This window comes from Salvelinus alpinus, chromosome 17 (assembly GCF_045679555.1).
Source record: "Salvelinus alpinus chromosome 17, SLU_Salpinus.1, whole genome shotgun sequence".
In the NCBI taxonomy this organism is placed as follows: Eukaryota; Metazoa; Chordata; class Actinopteri; order Salmoniformes; family Salmonidae; genus Salvelinus; species Salvelinus alpinus.
Window position 1 is genome coordinate 20407924 of NC_092102.1, and position 8833 is coordinate 20416756.

The 8833-nt window shown below is 41.0% G+C and overlaps 1 protein-coding gene across 2 annotated transcripts; it reads right to left on the reverse strand.

Annotated features, from left to right (window-relative positions):
- LOC139542436 (oxysterol-binding protein-related protein 2-like) lies at positions 1–7838 on the reverse strand. Of its 2 annotated transcripts, XM_071347860.1 has the most exons (14): positions 7753–7838; positions 7235–7361; positions 6976–7090; positions 6799–6874; positions 6432–6566; positions 6215–6312; positions 5862–6044; positions 5631–5738; positions 5428–5517; positions 3915–4035; positions 3515–3634; positions 3278–3401; positions 3077–3167; positions 1–2940 (listed from the first exon to the last, which is right to left on the reverse strand). In XM_071347860.1, the coding sequence occupies exons 2-14, from the start codon at positions 7269–7271 to the stop codon at positions 2838–2840; spliced, it is 1401 nt and encodes a 466-aa protein (XP_071203961.1). In that variant the 5' UTR covers positions 7272–7361; positions 7753–7838; the 3' UTR covers positions 1–2837. The 2 variants fall into 2 exon arrangements, with proteins under 2 accessions (XP_071203961.1, XP_071203962.1); XM_071347861.1 differs by lacking the exon at positions 7753–7838 and having other exon boundaries at positions 7218–7356.
- Between the last annotated feature and the right edge of the window lie 995 nt (positions 7839–8833).

Genomic DNA, 8833 nt, shown 5'->3' on the forward strand with positions numbered 1-8833 from the left:
TTCTACATAAAACATTTTTTATTAAGGGTAACAAAACATAATAAGTGTTGTGAAGATGTGAGGGTGGGGGAAGCAGGTCAGATACCATCATTCTGTGCACAGGACTGGAAGCATTCTCAGATTGTAGTGTTAAGAGATAACTAGTGCTATCCCATCGGAGTATGACACACTCCCAAATCTATAAGTACTGTATGTTCAGCACAGAATCTTCAGCGGTCAGATACCAATGAGGGAGGCCCATAAGTGGTGTTTGTTTATTTTCACATTCTATGTCTCCTAGTTGTGCAGTAGACAGACAAAAATGGTCATGTTTGTTTGCATAGATTTACGATGGCTGACATTTAAAAGGTGCTCCATTTTATTTAATGTTGCTGTGATCAATACCAGAGCTTTACGTAATGAAAAAGGGGGTGCGACTTGGAAAAACAATCTTTCAAGTGTTGTATGGCTTTCGTTTGTGTAAAGAATTGTTTTGGTGACCATGCACACACACACACACACACACCAAATTATCATCTGCATTTGTTACAGTTTTCAATGCCATAACAATCATTTACAAATAATACTTAGTTTACTAAGTTAGTATAAACATGGTCATTAGCAGCTTTCAGTTCTAGACTTCTAGTCACAAAACAACACGTTAAAATCCTTAATATTTAAGAATGAACCAGCACGTTAACAATGTGCACATCATGTTTTAGAAACATCTCAAATAAAAGTCTTAATACTCACACAACTTATGAATGAAGCCTGATATTTGAATGTAACTGTGTTTGTACAGTGAGTATGTACAAACTCCTCCTTCCAACCTAGCTCAACATGATAATATATGTCGATCAGAGCATAGTACATTATTCCACTGCTGAATAATGGCCACCACCACAGATGTCACATTATCGGATATAGTTTTATAAAGCCATGGGTACAATAAATAAAACCATCAGAGATGAGTGGGATTCTTCCAGTTAATTAGCCAGGCGGCCCAGGCCATTTAGGGAGACTGAATATTCTCTTATCTAACCGCCTTAGCCTCGATTTTAAGTCTTTCACAATGCTCAAATTTTCCCTTTGTCATTTGCAAAATGGGAATTAAATCCTTATTGGAGAACAAGTATTTGATACTGACGATTTTGCAGGTTTTCCTACTTACAAAGCATGTAGAGGTCTGTCATTTTTATCATAGGTACACTTCAACTGTGAGAGACAGAATCTAAAACAAAAATCCAGAAAATCACTTTGTATGATTTTTAAGTAATTCATTTGCATTTTATTGCATGACATAAGTATTTGATACATCAGAAAAGCAGAACTTAATATTTGGTACATGAACCTTTGTTTGCAATTACAGAGATCATACGTTTCGTGTAGTTCTTGACCAGGTTTGCACACATTGCAGCAGGGATTTTGGCCCACTCCTCCATACAGACCTTCTCCAGATCCTTCAGGTTTCGGGGCTGTCGCTGGGCAAACGGACTTTCAGCTCCCTCCAAAGATTTTCTATTGGGTTCAGGTCTGGAGATTGGCTAGGCCACTCCAGGACCTTGAGATGCTTCTTACGGAGCCACTCCTTAGTTGCCCTGGCTGTGTGTTTCGGGTCGTAGTCATGCTGGAAGACCCAGCCACGACCCATCTTCAATGCTCTTACTGAGGGAAGGAGGTTGTTGGCCAAGATCTTGCGATACATGGCCCCATCCATCCTCCCCTCAATACGTTGCAGTCGTCCTGTCCCCTTTGCAGAAAAGCATCCCCAAAGAATGATGTTTCCACCTCCATGCTTCACGGTTGGGATGGTGTTCTTGGGGTTGTACTCATCCTTCTTCTTCCTCCAAACACGGCGAGTGGAGTTTAGACCAAAAAGCTCTATTTTTGTCTCATTAGACCACATGACCTTCTCCCATTCCTCCTCTGGATCATCCAGATGGTCATTGGCAAACTTCAGATGGGCCTGGACATGCGCTGGCTTGAGCAGGGGGACCTTGGGTGCGCTGCAGGATTTTAATCCATGACGGCGTAGTGGTTTTCTTTGAGACTGTGGTCCCAGCTCTCTTCAGGTCATTGACCAGGTCCTGCCGTGCAGTTCTGGGCTGATCCCTCACCTTCCTCATGATCATTGATGCTCCACGAGGTGAGATCTTGCATGGAGCCCCAGACAGAGGGTGATTGACAGTCATCTTGAACTTCTTCCATTTTCTAATAATTGCGCCAACAGTTGTTGCCTTCTCACCAAGCTGCTTGCCTATTGTCCTGTAGCCCATCCCAGCCTTGTGCATGTCTACAATTTTATCCCTGATGTCCTTACACAGCTCTCTGGTCTTGGCCATTGTGGAGAGGTTGGAGTCTGTTTGATTGAGTGTGTGGACAGGTGTCTTTTATACAGGTAACGAGTGGAGAACAGGAGGGCTTCTTAAAGAAAAACTAACAGGTCTGTGAGAGCCGGAATTCTTACTGGTTGGTAGGTAATCAAATACTTATGTCATGCAATAAAATGCAAATTAATTACTTAAAAATCATACAAAGTGATTTTCTGGATTTTTGTTTTAGATTCCGTCTCTCACAGTTGAAGTGTACCTATGATAAAAATTACAGACCTCTACATGCTTTGTAAGTAGGAAAACCTGTAAAATCGGCAGTGTATCAAATACTTGTTCTCCCCACTGTACATTAATTTCTTGATTCCATTGTTGTATTGTGGGAGAGGTTTGTCTAGGTTGGGAAAACTGTAATAATTGTGGGCTCAGCTGCCTAACATTCTAAGGCTGAGAACGAACGGGATCATCGCGCATACATCAATCCACTATGGGTGGTGATGGAAACCCTTCCTAGTGCCTCCTACCCCATCAGTAAATGTTGGGACAGTCTGTGTAATTTCTATCAAAATATCCCCCTGTGTACAGCCAGTCCTGGGCTCCTGTGTGAGGGTTTGTTCCCAACCGAAACCACCTGTAAAGTTCAAAAGAAATGGTACAGGAATTTGTTTTAGGGAAATTATTGAATCAAAATTGGATTATATTAACATGAAAACACATTCACATCTCAGGGCATACGTATAGTTATTATTGTTGCATAGCGAACACACCTGGTTGACCACTCTTCTTCATCCTTGGAACATTCCTTGTGTGCAGCTCTCTGTTTTTCCTCTAGCCTGTCCTTCTCTACACTTGCTGTGTCTGCAATATACAAACCAATGTGCTCCATTTTGTTTGGTTATCGATTCATCTTGAATGTTGTTATCGAATCGTGTGTGTGCGCGTGTCTGTGTTTCAAAGTGAGTCATTACCCAGGTCTCCATTCTCCATTGCTCTGACGTCAGGTCGTAGACGGCAGTCTGTGGGTGCCAACAGCCTCTCCATACCAGGCTCCAGCTCATTCAGTGTCATGGTGAAGCTGGTGAAGTTATACATCTATACCAGAGAGACCAAGGATGAGAGTCAGGGTTAATTAGGTACACAGTAGAAACAGTAAGAAACACCATATCCCTAATGGCGCCCTGTGTGTGTGTGTGTGTGTGTGTTACCTCTTCAGAATGTGCAGGTCGTGGGGTTATTCTCCATAGTAAGGCACTTCCTGTTATCACAGAGACGGTGTCTTGAACCCCAGGCATATCTTCAGTCTCCTGTTTTCCAGCACTTTGCTCCTACATACAAGACTATGCACATTAGTCTACTATAAACTACAGGCAGTTGCATTTACACAAACTTTAAAGCAACATAAAGAGCCATCTACCATAATACACTACAGAACAGTCATAACTAGAACTGCAGTAGCACACTATGCCTACAGTACTTACAATACCTTCACCTAAAGCCACTGCATGTTTATGTGAAAGGAAGAAACACAATTTTAGGAAAATGATTTCACCTTTTTTGTTGTTGCCATTGGGCCGGTTCTTGGACAAATCACTTCTGAGTGCTCACCGGTTTATTTTTCTTAGCATCTCCCTTTTCTGCCTTCTTCTTGTTGGCTTCATACACCTTAGGCGCCACACTGTACATACACTCTGTCCACTTCCCATACAGCACACGTCGCTTCTTCTTACTGTCCCCAAAACAATGCAACCAAAGTTAATTTAGGAACAACCACATGAAACAGTGAGATGCAACTTAAAACATCCAGTCGTTATTGTACGTCAATGCTGACAGAATGCATAACAGATGACATACACCACCTTTTAAAAGTTTGGTTCACTTAGAAATGCCCTTGTTTTTGAAAGAAAAGCTAATTTTCTGTCTATTAAAATAACATCAAATTGATCAGAAATACAGTGTAGACATTGTTAATGTTGTAAATTACTATTGTAGCTGGAAACGGCAGATTTTCTATGGAATATCTACATAGGCCCATTATCAGCAACCACCACTCCTGTGTTCCAATGGCACATTGTGTTAGCTAATCCAAGTTTATCATTTTAAAAGGCTAATTGATCATTAGAAAACCCTTTTGCAATTATGTTAGCACAGCTGAAAACTGTTGTTCTGATTAAAGAAGCAATATAACTGGCCTTCTTTAGACTAGTTGAGTATCTGGAGAATCAGCATTTGTGGGTTCGATTGCAAGACTCAAAATGGCTAGAAACAAAACACTTTCTTCTGAAACTTGTCGTCTATTCTTGTTCTGAGAAATTAAGGCTATTCCATGCGAGAAATTGCCAAGAAACTGAAGATCTCATACAATGCTGTGTACTACTCCCTTCACAGAACAGCGCAAACTGGCTCTAACCAGTATGGAAAGAGGAGTGGGATGCCCCTGTGCACAACTGAGCAAGAGGACAAGTACATTAAAATGTCTTGTTTGAGAAACAGACGCCTCACAAGTCTTCAACTGGCAGCTTCATTAAATAGTACCCGCAAAACACCAGTCCCAACGTCAACAGTGAAGAGGCGACTCTGGGATGTTGGCCTTCTAGGCAGAGTTGCAAAGAAAAAGCCATATCTCAGACTGGACAATAAAAAGAAAAGATTAAGATGGGCAAAAGAACACAGACACTGGACAGAGGAACTCTCGCAACAGTTTTCTGCTGTGCTAACATAATTGCAAAAGGGTTTTCTAATGATCAATTAGCCTTTTAAAATGATAAACTTGGATTAGCTAACACAACGTGCCATTGGAACACATTAGTGATGGTTGCTTATAATGGGCCTCTGTACGCCTATGCAGATATTCCATTACAAATCCGCTGTTTCCAGCTAAAATAGTAATTTACAACATTAACAATGTCTACACTGTATTTCTGATCAATTTGATGTTATTGTAATTGACAAAAAAATTATATTTTCTTTAAAAAACAAGGACATTTCTAAGTGTCCTCAAACTTTTGAAAGGTAGTGTATTACTATGACTTAACAAATTCCTAATTGTGGGCTCATTAATTGTGGGCTCATTAATTGTGGGCTCATTAATTGTGGGCTCATTACTCTATTCTTCTCTCACCTCTTATCCTGAATGTAGCCCTCCACTTTGTGCAGCTCTTTCCCAAACATGCCGCACGGCTTGAAGTTCAACACACACCTGTCCCCCGTGCTGACCAATCAGAAGAGGCGGGAGGGAGAATATTAACTTATTGTAGTAAATTCAATCAAATAAATCATAATAAACATTTGTTCTGAATCAAGGTTTGGCATTTGCTGTCTTACTTGTGGTTGACTATTTCCACAGTTCCGTATTGCTCAATCCAGAGTTTGCCCATGATGATGTTATGTACACAGCAGAGAGGGTTTGTCCATGTAAACACCTCTTTACGTCTGCAACAAAACAAGTTGTTAATAAGTCACTAGCAGTTGATGTGAGAGAGTCTGTATGTGTGCATAGTACACACAGATGTCAACATACATACTGCATACACTTTCTTACACGCAGTCACTCACTTGAGCAGCTCCAGTGTCATGGTGCCTTTAGGCTCCGCCTCCACGCTCTTGCCCCAGAACTTGAGTTTGGGGTAGATGGAGCCGTGGAACTCAAACTCCTGCTTCAGAGACTGGGCATGGAAGGCACTGATAGGTGGATGGTGGCTCACTTGTTCTGAGATCAACCTGTACCCCTCGTCCTCACTAAGACAAAGAAGAGCATGTTAAAAAGAGCATACTCGACACCTCAATAAATAGATTATCCAAAGAGATTCGACTTATTTAAACTGTCCTCTGAAATCAATAAAAATCTCAAAAAGGTTTCCAGAAAAAGAGGTACGGTATGATACTCTTTTGAAAAATGCAAACTGTACCGTGTGAGTTCATAGGTCTCTCCCAGCAAAGGATTAAATGGCTTTCCAGTTCTGTCCCATTGAGATGCCACAGAAGAAACTGCAAAAGCAGCTACCACCTGATAGAGATAACACAGGAGAAAACAAAGTCTGTCATTGTGTGAGCCCCGTAAGAGCAGGTACAACAATAGGCTTTGTGAGGGGAGGGTGTCAGTGTATCAACATCTGTTTTGTTTACCTGCATGCGGTCTATGGAGTCTGACAGGATGCAGGCTTTGTGGATGAGGTGAGTGTGTTCCATGTACTCTGACATTCTCTGGAGGAAACTCAGGGGCTCGTTGAACACGATGGGCATCGTTATCTTGGACAGCTCCTGTGTAAACGCAGCAAAGAACAAATTAATAGAATCATTAATAGATAATAGCTTGTTTATTACATTTACCCTAAGGCGTTTGTATGAACTCCTCTGTAAGATGTGGGTAAAACAGAATGTCATCCAATTTGTAGCTTTGTTGTGATTTCTGTTTGTGCGTCTGTATAGTGGATGGTTTTGGTGGCATAGAAGTGTTGCAGACATCTTAAACGTATTACAGCTACATCCTCACCATGCCAATGCATTTCTTTAGTATGCCCCATACACTGTAGTCATGTCTGGAGATCATTGGAGCAGGCAGGGTTTTCCTGTAATAAACACCAACACAAAGACACAAAAAACTATGGACACTGAATAGGCATGCAAACTGTGATGCTACAGGACATAGATCTTTCCTTTGCAACCTCACCTGCGCTCCCACACTCCATTTTCATGAGGTGTGCTGGCATTGGATGAATGCTTGCTGTCATACACTTGGGCATCTTCAAAATTGACCTCACAGGAGTCATCATCTGATTCAAGACCTGAGAAATACAAGAAAGAAAAGGGTCACTCACACTAAGAAGTCTCCCTTAGACAGTCACGGACGTCTGCTATTATAAACACATAGCTATTAGTCTCCCACCAATTAGCAAATGTATTTTTTATTACATTTCTAAAGCATCCACCTGTCTCAGCATCGTAGAACTCTTCCTCGCTGTTCATTCTGAGCAGTATTGTGCAATATCACTCAAAACATATCTTTATTTTTTGGCCAGGTACTTGTGGTTCAAGCTATCCAAGCCTCACAGACACCTGGAAACAAAAACACACATTCCCATCCATCAGTGAGTGCCACAAGAAAAACAATACGAAAATAGTTACAGTTAATGATACAATTGTATTTATTTTTTATCCATGAGAAAATCCATTTACTTATTGCGAAATACCCTAGCTTGTTGAGCTGTGATGGCTGGCTAGCAACTAGGACCACTAGCTAGCTAACGTTACAGTACTACCGAGGCCAGCTACAGCTAATGTCAGCCAACCAGCCAGTTACTCCAATGTCTTTGGATTTTGCGACAACTGCGCGCCAAGTGAGCTGGTGCTGGATCAAATATTCAAACGGCTAGCAAACGTCAGCTAACGACTGAAAGTGCCTAAATACAATGTAAAGAATTGAAGGAATGTAGTAAATGTGATTTACCAGCGTTTCAAAGTCCAAATCTGTTGCTGTACAAAACATAAACAACGAAAAGTGTACTAGGCTTGAAGAACTCTAGGGGGCGGAAATGGGCGGTAAGGACGATGCTACTGATAGGCCTGTCAACCAATCCCAATCTCGGTTTCTAGTCCTATCTAGACAGTGCAAGAAAAATAGAAATAGAATGGATAGAACGGATAAAGGTCTAAAAATTATTTATGCATTGATCAGTAAGACATGCACCAGATTCTCAGAGATTTTAGTGATGGACAACAATTCCATATTGCCTAATATGGGTATCAATTCAGTAGCCTAATTTGTTATTTTACTTGATTTATTTGACCATTTTAAACACAGTAAAACCCCACGTGGACATAGTACAATGCCATTCAAATCGTCGAAGATGACACAAAAAAGTTTTCAAAAGTATTTCCATTGTGACCCTCTTGAATGGTAATGGTCCATATATGTCTAGCTGTTTACTTGGAAAGCCAGTTCAAATTCAGATTTTAATGGACAATATCCTAAATGATTGACATTAGCCTTTAATTTCTTTTGCACAGAAGAATCTCTTGACACTCCTACCATTATGTCCAATGGAAGAATAGTGATGCATGATGGGTAGGATGTACTACAGTGCCTCTCCGCGGACAAGACACTAAAAAAGGCCAGGATAACGGGTGATATTTATAAGTGCTATAATAAATCACGTTATCTGATAGCCTATCTTGACAGGTGTGCGTTTAAGTGTCAGTGTTGCAAATGTTTTAATTTCTATTCTGGCCACGTGAGGGCGTCATTGATAAAAAAAAAGGAACATGGACCTCTGCAGACGGGGCTGAATTGAACAGGCCTCTGAATTGAGTAGGCCTACACACGTTGGATGGGCTTTTTCATTTTCCCATACATCTGTCCAGAAATAATAAACTGTTTCCATGGCAAAATGTAGCCCATCACAGCAACAGAATAAATAAAAATTGGGATTCCAATGGCAATGCCTTTGACGCACCCCATAATTTGCCACAGTGCACGAGTAACATATGGGCGGGGTGTGCTTAAATATCTGGCCCGGTTTAAATCAAGC

Excerpts from the sequence above, each read along its gene's own strand:
- LOC139542436 (XM_071347860.1), bottom strand. The coding sequence starts at position 7,271 with ATGAACAGCGAGGAAGAGTTCTACGATGCTGAGACAG. Across the intron at positions 5,739-5,861 it reads ATGACACTGGAGCTGCTCAA|ACGTAAAGAGGTGTTTACAT; the intron begins GTGAGTGACTGC and ends GTTTTGTTGCAG. Across the intron at positions 2,941-3,076 it reads GAAGAAGAGTGGTCAACCAG|GTGGTTTCGGTTGGGAACAA; the intron begins GTGTGTTCGCTA and ends TGAACTTTACAG.